At 44.3% G+C, this 18,935-nt stretch overlaps 1 protein-coding gene across 4 annotated transcripts in view; it reads right to left on the bottom strand.

The window, feature by feature from the left end:
• Positions 1-18,935, bottom strand: part of RASGRF2 (Ras protein specific guanine nucleotide releasing factor 2) — a 259,593-nt gene that overhangs the window by 3,768 nt on the left and 236,890 nt on the right. For all 4 annotated transcript variants that reach the window (XM_047778205.1, XM_047778206.1, XM_047778207.1 and 1 more), the window contains 7 exons: positions 18,449-18,509; positions 18,031-18,134; positions 15,859-15,943; positions 11,708-11,905; positions 4,731-4,810; positions 2,192-2,309; positions 1,304-1,372 (listed from right to left, as the gene is read on the bottom strand). In XM_047778205.1, coding sequence (XP_047634161.1) covers positions 1,304-1,372; positions 2,192-2,309; positions 4,731-4,810; positions 11,708-11,905; positions 15,859-15,943; positions 18,031-18,134; positions 18,449-18,509 — 715 coding nt within the window. The remainder of the gene's footprint in view (positions 1-1,303; positions 1,373-2,191; positions 2,310-4,730; positions 4,811-11,707; positions 11,906-15,858; positions 15,944-18,030; positions 18,135-18,448; positions 18,510-18,935) is intronic.

Below are 18,935 nucleotides of genomic sequence, written 5' to 3'. Positions count from 1 at the left end.
GACAGGTATGAAATGGAGAGCCAGAATTTCTATACCATTTACAGAATAGTCAATTTTTTTAATGCCTCCTTTATCCCGTATATGATTTTCATATAGACAAAAATCTGCATCTGGACTTTATCCTTTTCCATTGAATTTGTATTTCTGTGCCAACACAGTCCTGTTTTTTTTTTTTTACTGTGGTTTGAGGATGTGTGTCTGTATCTGGCAGGGAAAGCTCTACCTTATCCTTCTTATTTTTCAAAAAAAGTCCTTGTAAAAAAATAATAATAAATTAAAAAAATTAAAAGTGGGAGTTCCTGTCATGGCTCAGAGGAAATGAATCTGACTAGCATCCATGAGGACACAGGTTCGATCCCTGGCCTCACTCAGTGCGTTAAGGATATAGCATCGCTGTGAGCTGTGGTGTAGGTCACAGATGCAGCTCAGATCGTGTGTCGCTGTGATTGTACTGCAAGCCATCAGCTACAGCTCTGATTCAACCCCTCGCCTAGGAAGCTCCATATGCCACAAGTGCAGCCCTAAAAAGACAAAAAACAAAAACAAAAAACAAACATCATTTTTTTGCCTATCTCAGCTTCCTTATAAGTTTCATAATAAATATGTCAAGTTCCATGAAATAATAGGGAAAACTGACTGTGACTTATATGGGAATCTTCTGTCCTATCTTTCCATTTTTCTTAAAGTTAAAATGATTCTAAAAAATAACATCCACTAAAAAATGAAAAGAAAGAAAGAAAAAAGAAAGGACAGGAGGAAGAGGTAAGAAAGACCAGTTGCGGCTGGGATGAAGAGAGGCAGGGGGTCTAAGACTTGAGATCAATCTTAAAAGATGAGTAGGGACCACGTTTCACAAGACTTCTTGGATACATCAAGAGCTTTTCTTTCCTTATCCTAAGAGCAAAGGGAAGCCAATGAAATATTTTATGCAAGGGGCAAACAACTTCCACTGTGCATTTCAGAGAGTTCTAGCTGGCTGTAAACGGAGTATAGAATGGATTTTACACTCTAGAGCAAATGCAAGGAGACTGGGTAGCAAAGATTGGTAGCTTGAACCAGGGGTGGTGGTGGTGTAGACAGCTTTGTGAGAAACAGAGGAGCTAAAATAGAGTTTAATGATGAATTGATATTCTTTTGGCCCTCTTTCTTTTTTTTTAAAGTCAGAGTTACCAAAGATTTGTCTATTTTATAGGTCTTTTCTTTGAGTCAGCTTTTGGTATTACTGATCAATTCTATCTGTGTCCAATTCATTAATTTCCACTTTTTTCCTACATTAAATTCCCTTTCAACCATAGAACATTACCTTTGGCTGATGGTCTATGCGAAAGGAGGTCTGCTGGAACTGGCGAATCTCTCTGATGATGTGTGATATCTAACAGAGAAATAACATGACAAAAGCAAAGCAGAAGTATTTCCTGTGCTGCAGCACATTTTTTCTGTGGACTCAGACTAGTCAGTCAATTCCTTCAATGAAGTATCTGGAGCTCTGCCCAATCATGCCTCAGGCCTGGGGCCTTCTTGCCCTTTGATGAGCCACACTAAATGCTAACAGCAAGAAGATACTGAATTCACCATTAGGGAAACAGCTGGCACTGGGTGGCTTCAGGTTCAGGAGTGGCAAGCCCTTGGTGCCACTGTCCATGGGCCCCTTGCTTCTAACCTAGTGCTCAGAAGCTGGCTGTCCAGCCAAAAGCCTTCAGCATCTGCCTATGACTGGTCAGCTCTGGACAGTCATCCCTGGAGCTTGATTCCCCACCCTCTTCATCCAGACTAAAAGCTGAAATGGTCCCGTGACAATGTCCTGCTTCTGCCACTCTCAAGTGACCATCATCTCTTCCACCTCAAGATTAAAAAGCAAACAGTGGGAGTTCCTGTTGTGGCTCAGCAGTAACAAACCCAACTAGTATCCATGAGGATGCGGTTTGGATCCCTGGCCTCACTCAGTGGGTTAAGGATCCAGTATTGCTATGAGCTACAGTGCAGGCAATAGATGTGGCTTGGATCTGGGGTTACTGTGGCTATGGTGTAGGCTGACGGCTACAGCTCCAATTCAACCCCTAGCCTGGGAACCTCCATATGCCATGGGTGCGGCCCTAAAAAGACAAAAAAAAAAAAGCAAACAGGGATTTCCATGACATTGCTTCTTCTCTGGATGCCACTGAGACACACTGACGGTGAAATTCTCACCTACCATTCTCATCTTGGAGAAATTGACAAGGCCTTCCTCAGTAAAGTTGGGTGTTCCTTCTTCAATAAACGCCAGGTCTGTCAGGTACATCCCCAGATAAGGAACAGCTGGGGGGTTACAACTGCAAGACCAAGAGGCACTGTTTTCATGGCCATTCACACAAGTGTCCATTTACCCAGTTTAAACAGTCAGTAACTGTGCTGCTCCCCTCCTGAAGAATCAAGTCTTTCGATTCCATTTTCAGAAGCACACTCATGATATGCAGAGTTTTTTTGTTTTTGTTTTTTATTTATTTGTTTTTGGCTTTTTAGGGCCACACCATGGCATATGGAAGTTCCCCAGCTAGGGGCAGAATCAGAGCTATAGCTGCTGGCCTACACCACAGCCACAGCAACACTGGATCCTTAACCCACTGAGTAAGGCCAGGGATCGCATCCTCATGGATACTACTCAGATTCATCATCGCTGAGCCACGACGGGAACGTCGATATGCAGAGTTTTAAAGACCTCTTACAATAGAATATAATACAAAATTACAGCCTATGTTTTTCTCTGTGTTTAAGACAATGGGATTTCAAACAACAGGATGTCTTAGAGACAAATACAAAGCATTTGCTAGGGTACTTGCTTGTGATGTTTGTAATACCTGTAAACTGGCCACACTTTTCTGAGTGGTAAAAGCATATAGGAAAATCCTATGCCCTCATCTCACTTAAGTACAAACATTCAACCTTAAAGAAGTGGGTGGAAAAATCAATGTGTTTAGAGCTTGTAAAACTTATTTTCCGTTTCAGTTAGTATTTAAATGTTTTCGAAGGGATGGACTTAATTAATATCACACCTGCACACTCAAGTGAGACCTCTCTTTGGATGGAGGATAAGCTCGGTCTTCTCAAAGAGTCTAGAGGTTGAGAACATGGCCTTTTGAGCCTGAGGGAACTGGGTTTGAGTCCCAGCTTGACCACATACTAAGTGATGCTGGGCCAACTCTCTAAACAGCAGATTCCCTGTCTGTAAAGTGGAGACAATAAAACTTATCTCTTTATTTTGTTCGGAAGTTTAAATAAGTCACATCAATCATTTAGTATAGAATCTGTATTTTGGAAATTATTCAGTGAATAGTTCTTGTACTATTGTTGTTGTTGTTATTGCTGTTGTTGCTGTGAGTCTTTCTTTCACTCATGGCATCCCAGGACAATATTTCCCAGTATATACAGTAGATCATATGAAAACAAGTCGCAGGAGAATAGCTTCTCTTCTGTGTGTGTGTGTGTGTGTGTGTGTGTGTGTAAAGAGAGAATGAACCAGCAATAAGAGGCAAAAAATAAATAACAATATTCAGTAAGTTCTGGAACATTTACATGAAACGTCATAGGAAATTACTCTGTTGAGAAATGGAAATGCCGGAGTTCCCGTCGTGGCGCAGTGGTTAACGAGTCCGACTAGGAAACATGAGGTTGCGGGTTCGGTCCCTGCCCTTGCTCAGTGGGTTAACGATCCAGTGTTGCCGTGAGCTGTGGTATAGGTTGCAGACGCGGCTCGGATCCGGCGTTGCTGTGGCTCTGGTGTAGGCCAGTGGCTACAGCTCCGATTCAACCCCTAGTCTGGGAACCTCCATATGCTGCAGGAGCAGCCCAAAGAAATAGCAAAAAGACAAAAAAAAAAAAAAAAAAGGAAATGCCAAATCAAGAAACTTTTTATAGTAAAAGATGGGTTGATCAACTATGGTGATATTTTCTTATGCGGAATGCTCTGCATATCATGAGTCTATCCATAAGACATTTACTATATGCATGGTTATTCCAAATGAAAAGGAACATCAGACAAACACCTAGCAAATGAACCTATGTACGAAAGAGAAATGGAGGACATAGAAACAGACTTGTGGTTGTCAAGGGGGAGGGGGCTGGAGGAGGGATGGAGGGGGAGGTTGGGGTTAGCAGATGTAAGCCGTTATACATGGAGGGAATAAACAACAAGGTCCTACTGTAGAGCACAGGGAAGTGTGTTCAATGTCCTATGATAAACCACATGGAAAAGACTATTTTAAAAAGAATGTATATATAACTGGAGTTCCCATCGTGACGCAGCGGAAACAAATCTGACTAGGAACCATGAAGTTGCAGGTTCGATCCCTGGCCTCACTCAGTGGGTTAAGGATCTGCTGTCCATGAGCTGCGGTGTAGGTCACAGACGCAGCTCGGATCTGGCGCTGCTGTGGCTCTGGCGGCAACAGCTCCAATTAGCCCCCTAGCCTGGGAACCTCCATATGCTGAGGATGCGGCCCTAAAAGGACAAAAGACAAAAGACAAAAAAAAAAATGTATATATAACTGAACCACTTTGCTATAGAGCAGAAATTAACACAACATTGTAAATCAATTCTACTTCAAAAAAAAAAAAGATAAATACCTAAATGATATAAGTTGTTTCCCATTTGTTTTCCCTTCAAAGGCAAAGTAGGAGTTAGGCCACTATTTGTAGACTATAAAATTACATAAATACATTTCTGAATTATGAACACTTTAATAAGATAAACATACTTTTTAAGAGTTTCTCTGAGATTCTTAAATCTTCCTTCAGATGAAACAGTCTTCTGAAGCTTGTCCATTAGAGCTTTTGTCTAGAAAGAAACAAATAACTTAGTATGTCATGAAAACATTCCTACGGTTTGATAAGGTGGTAAGTTACCAAAAGATGCTCAATTCTCTTCTATATTAGCAAGTACTAATATCTTTGCCAGACTCTTGTGATGTGATATAATTTTCCAAGTATAGAGATGGTGCATTACATATAATTTGATGTTTAAAAAAAGAAAGAAGAACATGTAGAGAAGAAAAAGTGACTACTCATTTAGTCAGAAAGAATATGTAGAAAAGAAAAACTGGAAGGCACAGGAAACTTAGGAACTTACAGAACTAAAAAAACAGGGGATCTTCAAGGAGAGGTCTTGTGTCAGGGAATTTCCCTAATGAATTTATTTGATCATTAATTTCCAAGTCATGAAAGCACATATTAGGTTGCCTGGCTATGGACCAATCAATACCCTCTAGTTCAAATCTTCTTTTGTGATCATCTTCATCCATTTGCTAGAAAAGTACAACTGATAATTACCAAGACATGACGTTGTTGTTGACACTGGCCTGAAGTGTCTCCCCTGTGCCTCGGACAATGGTAGGGTGGCCCTTGGAGATGATGACCCTCTCCTGGTCATTCCCACACCCAAGCAGCCAGGCTGGGAGAAACACTTGCAGTAAAGTCCTGGCTGAGGCTCCTCAGATGACTCTGTCCCAATCTGGAGAGGAGCTGCATGGCTTCAAGAGCGATTTCAAAGTGGCTGAAAGGGCTACCTCCCCATCCTGGTCCCTGAGAGCTCTGGAAGAAGACAGCCAGCAAGGCATGCACAGGGGTGGAGGGCTGAAGGAATGGGATGAGGTCAGGCAGCCCTTCTGCCTGGCCCAGGGCTGGCCTTTGCCCAAAGAAGCTTTAGGAATACAGTCTGTCCTACAGACACACACCATATTTGGTGGGCTCCAGAGCATATATTCTACCAGGTCTTCTGGATATCTCCCAGATGGAACTCAGACCTTAAGAAAAGCTATAGAGATGATGGTACTAACAAAAGTGTCTGAAGCAGGGCACATATGCAACTAGGCCCTGCTTACCGTGACTGGGTTGAGGCACTGGGCCCTGGAGGATAGTCTATCCCCCATACTAAAGCCACTTTGAGTGATCTGTACATGTTACTGAAATGGTAAATTCTACTGAATGTCTCTGTAGATGATATTTTCAAATTTGAAAAAAAAAATCCAATATTAGTCTTATCATCTCTACTTCATAGTCAGTTCTGTTATCCCTAAACTTGCATCCTGTCAAAAACATGAATATCACTAAGTACAGGGAAGGCCTAACATTCTGTTAAAGAACATTTACGAATCCCTTGATGCCAACTTCAGAGGAAAAAAGAATGAGAAGAAAAGAGAAGGCAAAGAAGTGACTTACTGACCCTGATGAAGTGTGACGTGTCACAGGATAACATGCTCTTTGTATCCAGAGCCTAAGGGCTAGGCCACAACTGCCTTAGAGGGAGGCAAAACCCAGGCACAACAAAGGACTTAGTGTCCAGCTTTTGGATTCTGATATTAATGATATAATGAATACCATTTTAAAAATAGTATTACAATACCCATTCATCATAAAATTTCTCAAAAAACTAGGAAGAGAGGGTAGTGCCCTAAATTTTATAAAAAGCATTCACAAAAAAAAAAACCCTATAGCTCACACCATCCTTAATGGTGAAAAATTGAAAGGAGGATTTCCCCAAGATCAAGAACTAGGTAAGAGTGTCCTTTCTTATCTTTTTTTTTTTTTTTTTTGCCTTTTTAGGGCCATACTCATGACATATTGAAGTTCCCAAGCTAGGGATAGAATCAGAGCTGTAGCTGCTGGCCTATACCATAGCCACAGCAATGCCAGATCTGAGCCATGTCTGTGGCCTACACTGCAGAATCAGAGCTGTAGCTGCTGGCCTATACCATAGCCACAGCAATGCCAGATCTGAGCCATGTCTGTGGCCTACACTGCAGCTCACAGTAACACCAGATCCTTAATCCACTGAGCAAAGCCAGGGATTAAACCCATGTCCTCATGGATACTAGCCAGGTTCATAACTGTTAAGCCACAATAGGAATTCCTTTGCTTATCATCTTATTCAACACAGCACTGGAATGTCTAGCCAGAGCAATAAGACAAGAAAAGGAAATAAAAGGATATAAATTAGAAAGAAAAAATGATATTGTTCTTATTTACAAGTGACATAACTGTCTATGTAGAAAATTGCAAGGAATCTATAGAAAAACTCCTAGGACTAATAAGTGAGCTCAGCAAGATTGCAAATTTAAGACCAGCACACAAAAATCAATCACATTTGTACATATTAACAATGAATTGTGGAAACCAAAATTAAAACCACAATAATAATGAAGTTCCTGTTGCGGCTCAGTGGGTTAAGAACCTGACTAGTATCCATGAGGATGCAAGTTTCCCTGGCCTTGCTCAGTGGATTAAGAATCTGTCATTGCTGTGAGCTGTGGTGTAAGTCACAGACACAGGTCAGATCTGGCATTGCTGTGGCTATGGTGTAAGCTGACAGCTGCAGTTCTGGTTTGACCCCCTAGCCTGGGAACTTCCATATGTCCTGGGTATAGTCCTAAAAGGATAAAAACAAAAACAAAAACATAGCACAATAACATTTAAAATATCTCCAAAGAAAAATGAAATATTTAGGCATAAATCCAACAAAATATACATAAGACTTGTATGTTGAAGATTTCAAAATGCTGATTTAAAAAAAATCAAAGAAAAAGTGCGAAATACTACGTTTATGGGATGGAAGGCTCAGTATAGTAAAGATGTCAGTTTGTTTAATGGAATTCCAATGGAAATCTCGGGAAAGTTTTTTAGATATAGCTTTATTCTAAAATTCATATGGAAAGTCGCAGCACCTAGAGTAGCTAAAATAATTTTGAAACAGAAGAATAAAGTGGGAGGACTGCAGAAAGAATACTCAAATCTCAAAGGTAAAAAAACAAACAATCCAATTAAAATAGAGGTGACGACCTGAGGAGACACTTCATGGAAGAGGATATACAGATGCTAACAAGTACATGAAAAGATGTTTAACATCATTAACCACCAGGAAATGAAAATAAAAACAATAGTGAGAATCCAAGTGGCTAAAATGAAAAATGATGATAAAACCAAATGCTGATAAGAATGTGGAGAAACAGGTTGACTCATACATTGCTGATAGGAATGTAAAAGGTACAACCTCTCTGGAAAAGAGTCTGGCAGTTTCTTACTAAATTAAACAAACAGGGAGTTCCCGTCGTGGCGCAGTGGTTAACGAATCCGACTTGGAACCATGAGGTTGCGGGTTCGGTCCCTGTGCTTGCTCAGTGGGTTGATGATCCGGCGTTGCTGTGAGCTGTGGTGTAGGTCGCAGACGTGGCTTGGATCCCACGTTGCTGTGGCTCTGGCGTAGGCCGGTGGCTACAGCTCCGATTCGACCCCTAGCCTGGGAACCTCCATATGCCACGGGAGCGGCCCAAAGAAATAGCAAAAAGACAAAATTAATTAATTAATTAATTAATTAATTAATTAATTAAACAATTACCATATGACCCAGTAATGGCATTCTTACGCATTTATCCCAAAGAAATGAAAACTCACAGTTACACAAAACCTATACATGAATGTTCAGAGCAGTTTTATTTGTAACAGGGAAAGGTGGAAACAACCCAGATGTTCTTCAAGGGGCGAACGGTTAAATGAAGTGTCATATATCGATACCATGAAATACTGTTCAGCAATAAAATAGAACAAGTATTGATACAGGTAACAACCTGATGGATCTCAAAGGAATGAGGCCAAGCCCCCCCCCCAAAAATAGGCAATCTTAAAATGTCATATGCTGTAGGATTCCATTTATACCACATTCTTGAAATAACAAAATTAAAGAGATGGACATAAAATCTGTGGTTGCCAGGAGTTAGGGAGGGAGAGAGTGGAAGGTGGTTGTGACCATAGAAGCGTGGCAGGAGGGATCCTAGTGAGAGAACTGCTCCATGTCTTGGTCGTGGTGGTGATCACATGAATCTATCCCTGTAATAAAAGCCCAGAGGGGAGTTCCCTCATGGCTCAGTGGTCAATGGACCTGACTAGGATGCATGAAGATGCGGGTTTGATCCCTGGCCACGCTCCGTGGGTTAAGGATCTGGTGTTGCTGTGAGCTGTGGTGTAGGCCGCAGATGTGGCTGATCCTGAGTTGCCGTGGCTGTGGCCTAGGCGGGCAGCTGTGGCTCCGATTCAAACCCTAGCTGGAAACTTCTATATGCCCCAGATGCGGCCCTAAAAAAAAAAAAAAAAAAAAGCATATAAAACACAATATACTCCCACACAAACACACACATGAGTAAATGTAAAAGTAATAAAGTCTGAATAAAGTGGGTGGTTGATATTAATGATTAATTCTGGAGTTGTGATATTGTTTATAGTTATGTAAGATGTTACATTAGGGGACATTGGGTCTAAGGTGTAGGGGATCTTTATGATTTGATTTCTTACAACTGCGTATGACCCTGCAATGATCTCAACATTAAAGGTTTTTTATTACAGTTTTTAATAAAACCATAACTTTTACTCAACAATGACAAAAACGAACAACCCAATGAAAAAATGGGCCAAAGACCTGAATAGACCTTTCTCCAAAGAAGCCATATGGATGGCTAGCAGGCACCTGAAAAGATGGTCAATATCGCTAACTACTAGAGAAATGCAAATCAAAACTACAATGAGGTACCACCTCACACCAGTCACAATGACCATCATTAATCAGTCACCAAATAATAAAAGCTGGAGAGGGTGTGGAGAAAGGGAACCTTCCTACACTGCTGGTGGGAATGTAAACTGGTACAACCACCATGGAAAACAGTATAGAAGTTCCTCAGGAAACTAAAAATAGAGATTACCATATGATCCAGAAATCTCACTCCTGGGCATACATCTGGACAAAACATTCATTCGAAAAGATACATGCACCCCGATGTGCATGCCTCGTGAACTAATGTCATTTGCAGCCACCTGGATGCAACTAGAGATTCTCATGCTAAGGGAAGTAAGACAGAAAAAGAAAGACAAATACCATATGATACCACTTATACGTGGGATCTAAAATATGGCCCCAACAATCTTATTGACAAAACACAGACTCACAGACAGAGAGAACAGATTTGTAGTCCTCAAGGGCAGTGGGGAGGAAGTGGGATGGACTGGGATTTGGGGGTTACTAGATGCAAACTACTACATTTAGAATGGATAAACAAAAAGGTCCTAGTATACAGCACAGGGAACTATAGACAATCTCCTGGGACAGAACATGATAGAAAACAGTATTTTAAAAAGAACGTATATACACTTGTGACTGAGTCATTTTGCTGTACAGCAGAAATAGGCATAACATTGTAAATCAACTATACTTTAATAAAAAATAAAATAAAGTTATTATCAAATAGTGACTCTATTTTCCAATGTTACACAATTTTTTACAAAGGTGTGGCTTTCATGTGCCAGATCCAGGCTTTATTCGCAGAAGAAGAATTTGCTAGTTCTTGGGGCCAAATGTGGGATTTTCAGAGCACTCCACTTTTTACTAAAGAATTGGGGGAGGGGATAAAAGCTATGATTTAGGCTTGGTTTCTTGCTACATAGGGAAGAAATGAAAAGGGTTGGAGAGAGAAAAGAAGATAGAATGGGGTCAGAAGTAGTGTCTCTGATTGGCGGAGAGGTGGCTTAAATCCTCAGAAAGGGCGAAGGAAACCAGACAGTTTTGAGGAAATATCAGCAGAATTCTATGCTCTTCATCCTGCCCGAAACCCTGGGGCTGGGCACCCTGGCGATGCTTCACCACCTTTGGGTGGTCACAACAAGGCAGGCGTAGTGGTGTGTGGAAGAAGAAGACAGAGAGAGTGCCTGGCATAGATCCTCCTAGCCTCTGGCACCCACAGGACACAGAGGAGCCTAGACAATTCCCCCAGCAGCCTTTGAGAGGGACAAGGTAGTTATCTAGTAGTGAAGAGTTAGCTGGCCCACCAGGGATCCAGGGGGACAGAGGGGGCAGGACCTCTAGCAGAGACAATACGCACCAGTCTCAGAGAATCAGCAGAGCCGTGAGAGCTGAAGGGGAGGTGAGGTCAGCCAAGCGCCCTGGGGGCAATAACCACAACCTTGTTCCTGGCAGGGTAAGCTGACCATGTGAACACCAGGCACAGACAATGCACAGCGGCTTGAACCCAATGACCCATCAGCCAAAGACTACAACAAGAGGCTAGTGGGTGCACACAGTCTTCCACGAGCCCAGAGAAGCCCTCCCAACCCCCACCGACACCCAGGGGGGAGACCAGGAGGAAGAGCAGCGGAAAATGGCCACGGCATCTGAATCCTCACATTATCTGAATGAAAACAATAAGTATGAACAAGCTGAGTCCACCTAAAAGCAAACTAGGCAAGTTCTATTTCTTCACATCCAGGTCATTCGGCCAAAACGTGATGACATGAATGATAAAGAAAAAGGTGAACATGGTGACCATTTGTCCCTGGCTTTTGACCCTAAGGCACTTGTGCCCTTACTGTGAGGGGAAAAAGAGGGATCCACTGGGTGTCACTGCCTGCACTGGGAATCAGTGTGTCAGGAGATGGCTCCTGACTGTCAATCGCACTGTTTGAAGTTGTCCCCGCATATGTGATAATGAATGTTTTCGTTTGTATTTTCTTTGCTACATGAACCATTTAGAAAGGCACAGGAGTGGAATCAATTAAGTGCTAAGAATGCAGTCATTACCTATGTTGGCACCTTCCTCTGGCAACCGTGCTACTCGTTGCCGCTCATCATTTCCCAATTAGTAACATTTCTCTTGGCTCTGGTCTCCCGGCCCCTCCTCCTCACTCACCCGCTGACGCTCACCTGCTTGGACACCTTGGCCCAGGTTTTCTTCAGCCGGTAGATGGCACTTCGGTTCAAGGCTGAGGTGATCTCCAGCACGCCGTTGTAGTTGTGCAGACACCGGCAGATGTCCGCCACGGCCACCCACTTCTCGATCGCGTTGGCTCGGGAGCTGACATCGGCGTAATTCATGATCTGGGAGGCCACCAGGTTACTCATCTGAGACAACGGAAAAGCCAAGAGAGGCCAGCTAAGAGCCAAAGTAACTCATGCAGTCCAAACACCTGGATTAGTGACAGAAATGTCAGGAAATCAGGTGTCAGGGGACGCGGGTGGAGATCACGGTCCTTTAGACACGGACTTTCTGAAAAGACTAAAGTCTGTAATAATAACAAGAACACACTAAGGGACACCTGCCCATCCTCAGAGTGAAGGGAAGCACTGCTGGGAATCAGCTGGTTGGGGGCAGAGGTGATTTTGGTAATTGGTAATTTTGATGAAGGTGGTATTTCCAATAATTCTTGAGGGAGTGGAATAGAATGAGCTAACCCCTGAGGAACTGAGGAATGGCAACCACTGCAGGTCAGGGGTTTACTTCTTGGGGTCCCTCCCCAAGTTCCCCGGGTTCCCACTGTGTGGGGATATGTACCCTAGGAAGCCTCAGTCATCACAGAGAAAGACAGCGCATTCACCCCCCATCAAATCAAACCAACCTACCCACTCTCAAACCAGAAACACTTGGGTACAGGGGAAGAGAGAACATTTTTATCTTTTAATCTTGCTAAATGTTTTCACCAGCCCATAAAGGGACCTAGAGTTTCAAGGCTAAGTACTGTAATTCTATTAGTTAAAGCCAAGAGAAAAAGAAGCAGCTTAAGAAGCCCAACACTTAGAATATGGAAAGGAAAAGAATAAAATAAGATTACTAACAAAGGCAATACAAGGTCCCTAATCTTATACCCACACACTATATCTGATGGATAGAACCATTCTTAGATAATTCCGTAGATATTTCAGATCTCACAGGGCCTCAGAATTATCATTGTGTGTATTTATTAAAGAAACTACTTTGGGGAGTTCCCACTGTGATCAGCAGGTTAAGGACCCAATGTTATCTCTGTAAGGAATCAGGTTCAATCCCTGGCCTCAATCATTGGGTTAAGGATCCAGTGTTGCCATGAGCTGTGGCATAGGTCACAGATGTGGCTTGGATCCGATGTTGCCATAATGGGGGGTAGGCCGACAGCTGCAGCTCCCATTCAACCCCTAGCCCGGGAACTTCCATATGCCACAGGTGCAGCCATAAAAAGAAAAAAAAATATTTTAGGAGTTCCCTGGTGGCCTAGCAGTTAAGGATCCAGCATTGTCACTGCTGTGGCTCAGGTCACTGCTGCGATATAGACTCAATCCCTGGCCCTGGAACTTCTGCATGCCAGGGGTGTAGCCAAGAAAACAAAAAACAAAAACAAACCAAAAAAAAAAAAAAGCAATTATTTTGTACTGAGCTCCTAGTAAGGACCAGGCATTTTGGGGGTTGTAGGAAGAGGAAAAATCAAATAAATAAACCAGTTTCCCTGGCCTCAAGGTACAGAGCCAGGTTAGACGGGAAGGCAGGAGAGACAGACAGAAACAAATATCACACGGTGAAACACAAAGCTAAGGCTGCGTGGAGGGGGAGCTTGAGAAACGGAGGCAGCCTGGGGCAGGCAGCTTCTGGAAAGAGGTCCTGCCTGCACCGAACCCTAAAGGATGCACGGGAGCCAGCCTTGTATCCAAGTAGAAGAGCATTTGCAAAGGGACAGAGGCAGAAGGCATGGTGGCATGGTGGATGTGGCGGTCTGAGGAGTATGGGGGACAGTGAGAGACAGGTAAACGGGGCTCCTGGAGGTCAGCTTAAGCAGCTAGGGATGCACCAGGAAGGGGAAGCCACTGGCAAAATTTTGTCAAAGGAAGGGACACAATTGGATGGGCCTTTGAGAGAAGTTATTCCCGTGGCACCACGTGAAGAATGGGTTGGGTGGCAGCGAGACGGCGTTGGGGAGAGTGAGGTGGGAGCTCTCAGAGAAGAGGCTAATTAAGGTTATGGTGGTGGGAAAGGAAGGAAAAGAAGAGTCTGAAACATATAGATTTAGGGTTCACTAATAAGGGGGGAGGTAAGGAGGGTGGGGAGGGAGAAGGAGTCGAAGACTGAGCTCTAGATTCCGGGCTTGACTGAGTGAGTGGATGGATGGTGAGGCCGTTACCCAAGACTGAGAAAAGAGAGTAAGATGAAGAAGCAGGGTTGGCAGGCCTGAGGGCGGTTGATGAGTTCCATTTGCAATCTCGACACAGTGCAAATGGCCATCCAAGTAGAGGTATGTGGGTCCAGTGCCTGGGATTGAACCTCTGATTTAAGTGTCCATTACATCCCAATTGTATATATAGCACAAGCAAAAAAAAATGGCTTACTGTCCACAGCAGGGGCTCTGCTTCTCAGAGGGTGGCCTACGTGAGTCACGCGTTCTCTCATTTAGGATGCAATGGCATTGATGCTCAACCTGTGATAACAGCTATCCTGCACAAGGCGCTGTCTTGGGAATCTACACTGTTGTTTTATTTTGTTTTTTGCTTTTTTAGGGCCACATGGGCAGCATGTGGAAGTACCCAGGCACGCGGTTGAATTGGAGCTATAGCCACTGGCCTAGGGGTCCAATCAGAACTGCAGCTGCAGGCCTGCACCACAGCCACAGCAACGCCAGGTCCGAATAGTGTCTGCAACCTACACCACAGCTCACAGCAACACCAGATCCTCAACCCATTAAGTGAGGCCGGTGATCGAACCCACATCCTCATGGATACTAGTCGGATTCATTACTGCTGACCCACAAAGGGAATTCCCGTTGTTTTGTATTTTGATATCGGATGATGATAATTTACCTATAGGTTTCCAGGTAGTCTTTTAAAAAATTATGATTATTCCTTTTATAGTAGTTTAGCAGAACTGAAAAAGGAGTCTTCCGGGAGTTCCCATCGTGGCGCAGTGGTTAACGAATCCGACTAGGAACCATGAGGTTGTGGGTTCGGTCCCTGCCCTTGCTCAGTGGGTTAACGATCCGGCGTTGCCATGGGCTGTGGTGTAGGTTGCAGATGCGGCTCGGATTCCGCGTTCCCGTGGCTCTGGTGTAGGCCAGTGGCTACAGCTCCGATTAGACCCCTAGCCTGGGAACCTCCATATGCCACGGGAGTGGCCCAAGAAATAGCAAAAAAAGGCCAAAAAAAAAAGAGTCTTCCTTTGCCTGGAGAGACCTGAAGACACTCCAGCATCTATAGTTCCACCACAAGACTAAGACCATTAAAATGGCATCAACTGGGAGTTGGAGGGTAGAAAAGCAACTCCATCCTTACAGATGGAGGAAAGATGGTCACCACTCCACACAGCCACAGCCATACTCTAATTATCCTCAAAGAGATCCCTTCCGACCCTGGAGTATATTTGTACTAAATGTTCAGCAACGAGGAGGGGGAATTGTACCAATCCAGCCTTACCAACACCAGTACCACCAGGGGCCAGTAACACTTGTGCCCTTGGAACTCGTCAATCTATGTCCATGAAGTAATGATGATCATGATAAAAACAGCAGCAGCTACCTGCGTATAACTGAGCACGTACCAGATCTGTGTACCATCAAAAGTGAACCTCTTCCATCTGGAAGGTAACTGGAAGTTTATTACATCACTATGAATTCTTAGAGGAGATACAAGCCTTTAAAAAAAAAAAAATTCCTTCAATTTTTGCTTAAAAAGTGGGTGGCAGACTTCCTTTAATGTAGAGGTGGAGGGGAGTTCCCATCATAGCTCAGTGGTTAACAAATCTGACTAGGAACCATGAGGTTGTGGGTTCGATCCCTGGCCTTGCTCAGTAGTTAAGGATCCTGCGTTGCCGTAAGCTGTGGTGTAGGTTGCACACGTGGCTCGGATCCTGCGTTGCTGTGGCTCTGATGTAGGCCGGTGGCTACAGCTCCAATTAGACCCCTAGCCTGGGAACCTCCATAAGCCTCGGGAGCGGCCCAAGAAATGGCAAAAGACAAAAAATAAAATAAAATAAAATAATTTAGAGGTGGAGTGGGAAAACCCTGGGACTCATGTTCCTGTAAGACGCCTGCCCAAGGTTTTCCTTTAATGCTTTTACTCACATCATTGAAGTGCTGGCTGGTTTTCATAATGTAAGGTGTTCTTTCATTTTTATCCAGCTTCATCCACCCCTGCCCAAGGAATTCTCTGCAAGTTAAAAAAAAAAAAAAAAAAAACACAAAATCAACTGAGTTTTTTAAAGGGTGTCTAGGATCCTGAAAAATTACTGTGAGTATTAGATACATAAAGCTTGACACTGCCTAATTCCCGCTGCTCCTGATCAGCACAAATGACTTGTAGCTCCATCCTAACATTTTACCCCTTGATGGCAAAAAGAAAACGGTTTTTCAATTTTCTGCTTTCTCTTATAAATGTTTGGAACTCTGTCCCTATTAGAAAAGCTTCTCTGAAATTGGAAAACAATGACAAGAGGAATAAAGAGGTTAAGTCCTAGCTCAGAAACCAAAACCATTTTCCCTGGATCAGCTGTTAAAAAATTCTTAAGCCTTAGCCCAAGGCTTGAAAAATCCATCACTACCAAAAATGTTAATCAAGAACAGCCTGTTTTGCTCCACTGTGCTCTTTCTCCAGGAGAATGTCAATTCCACGGGCAGGAACTTTCCTTTGTTCTCCCCAGAGCCCACACGTGGTAAGGGCTCAATGACCAAATGCCCTTGTTAGCACTTTACAGCCGGTTCACATGATGACCGCAGTGACTGTGGTGGGAACTCAGCCTGGTAGCAGGTCTATCTTCCAAATAACAGCTCTGCTCCTTCATTTCACTCATGAGTGGGTGACCAGATCACAGCAAGCAAGGGACAAGCCAGCTAGAGCACACAGGAGTTATTTTGTCGAGGCATTACCAAAACTAACTTAAGATGAAATTGCTGACATATTCTTTTTTTTTTTTTTTTTGGTCTTTTGTCTTTATTTAGGGCCACACCCACAGCATATGGAGGTTCCCACACTAGGGGTCCAATTGGAGCTGTAGCCACAGCCACAACACAGGATCCGAGCCGCGTCTGTGACCTATACCACCACTCACGGCAATGCCGGATCCTTAACCCACTGAGCAAGGCCAGGGATCGAACCCACAGCCTCATGGTTCCCAGTCGGATTCGTCTCCGCTGCACCATGACGGGAACTCTGCTCTGACATTCTTATCCCAGAAATGTTGACCAGGTCCCTGTGGAAGGCTCCTTGTCCCATGATGTGGGTGGTGCTGTCCTCATCCTGCAAGGCTGTCCAACATAAAGGTACGCTAATTCCACAGCTGAAAATAACTGGGACCTGTTCCCATCGGCCCAGAGGGGACAAGGAGGAGAGGTGAGAAGGGTTCCCGGAAGGGACCACACCAAGGGCAACCACATGGGTCCGGGCTTTGCTCTTTCTCTTCCTCCCCAGAGGTTACCCTCTCCTCCCTCCCGAATCCTCACTACACTGGAGGGTTGTCAGGAGGTGGGGGGAAGAGGTAGGTAGGATCTGGGGCTCCTAAGTCAAGTCATCAAACAATCCCTGGGTTCATATGTACAGCCAAGGGGGTCACATTCCTTTTTTTTCCGCCATGTTCATGGATAGGTCCAGGAGTGCTGAAAGGGGAGGGGGAGGGAAATAAGATAGAGTGCAGAAGAGAAAAGCTTGCAGGAGCATCTTCTGGCCCTGTCTTTTACACTGCCAGCATAGCTATAGCTCTAACCATCACCTTGCCACGCTTGTCCCTCCATCATCCTCCTTTCTTCATGGGACGTGGACTCACTCACGCCTCTTGCCCAGGCCCTCCCTCACCTTCCATTTAGTTATTAATTCATGGAGGACTTGTGGCAACACCTGGGATTTGTCCAAACAAAGGCATTGCGTGTGAAGCTGCTGATTATGACAGCTTGTGGGGGTGGGGAGGAACTTAAGGGAGCATCCCTTACTCTATGCATGAGGACACAGGTTTGATCCCTGGCCTCGCTCAGTGGGTTAAGGATCAAGCGTTGCCATGAGCTGTGGTGTAGGTCGCAGCTTTGGCTCAGATCTTCTGTTGCTGTGGCTGTGGCACAGGTCGGCAACTACAGCTGAGTAATTCGACCCCTGCCTGGGAACCTCCACGTGCCACGGTGTGGCCCTAAAAAGACAAAAGACTAAAATAAAATAAAATAAAATAAAACCCCACGCCTCTGCATACATGTCTGCCTGGGAACAATGTCACCCGTCGGGCAGCAGGCCCTGCTGCTGTGAGGTACACTCACTCGTAGGGAATGCTCCTGAAAATGATGTGGTCCAGGAGTGTGATCTGCTCGGCCAACTCCATGGCCGACAGGGTCTCAAAGCACTCGGCCTTCGGACAGTCTGTCTGCAAGAGAGGAGGGCAGGGCGTGAAATACACCTGGAAGCGAGGTGCCCGTCAGCTCCCTGTAGCAATGGGAGTACAACGTCCATCCTAGATCCCAGCCATGAAGCAAACAGCAGGACACTCAGAAATACCAGCCGACATTCACATCATGGATCAAGTGCTAAGCCCCAAGCCAGTTCCTGTCCATCTCACACAGCTTTGTCGACAGAATACACAGTCCAGAACCCCATTATTTGTCATGGACACTGTGCTCGCCCCTGAGAGAGAAGTGCTGCATGTTAATTGTGCAAGAATAAGACCATGGCTGAACTTACCAATTGAATTATATCCTCTAGTTTTAGGTGGACGTCATCTTGATCATCTTGTGAAAGGGCCCTAAAAAAAAAAAAAAAAGAGTCAGAATATCCTCCATGAAAAGAAAATAGACATCCCAGAAATGAAATGCCTAAATGCAGCTCAGTTTTCCCCCTGATGGAAAGCTGGAAGGTTTGGATCTGCAAGGCTGCAGAGACATGAATTGAAGACGGGGTTGAAGAAACAGGAAAACACACGTTAAAGGCACAGAAGGCTCATGGAGAGAGCTGACTTCTAACAAGGAGCCAACCTGTTACATACAAGGTTGTGAATAAAATAGGCGCCCTGCCCCTGCCGCCCCGGAAAGGGGAGTGGAGGGTGAGCTGGTGCTTTTTATTGAGAGGATCCTTGCCGTGAATCCCGGTGCCTTGTGTTGCTCTCAGTCAGGGCTTCTAACTCGGGTCTGAGTGCTCATCCACGCGCCTCCAGTCCCTACCCTGGCCCTTT

This window comes from Phacochoerus africanus, chromosome 4 (assembly GCF_016906955.1).
Source record: "Phacochoerus africanus isolate WHEZ1 chromosome 4, ROS_Pafr_v1, whole genome shotgun sequence".
NCBI classification, from domain to species: Eukaryota; Metazoa; Chordata; class Mammalia; order Artiodactyla; family Suidae; genus Phacochoerus; species Phacochoerus africanus.
Note: the sequence above shows the minus strand (reverse complement) of the source record. Positions and strands in the feature narration are given on the sequence as shown.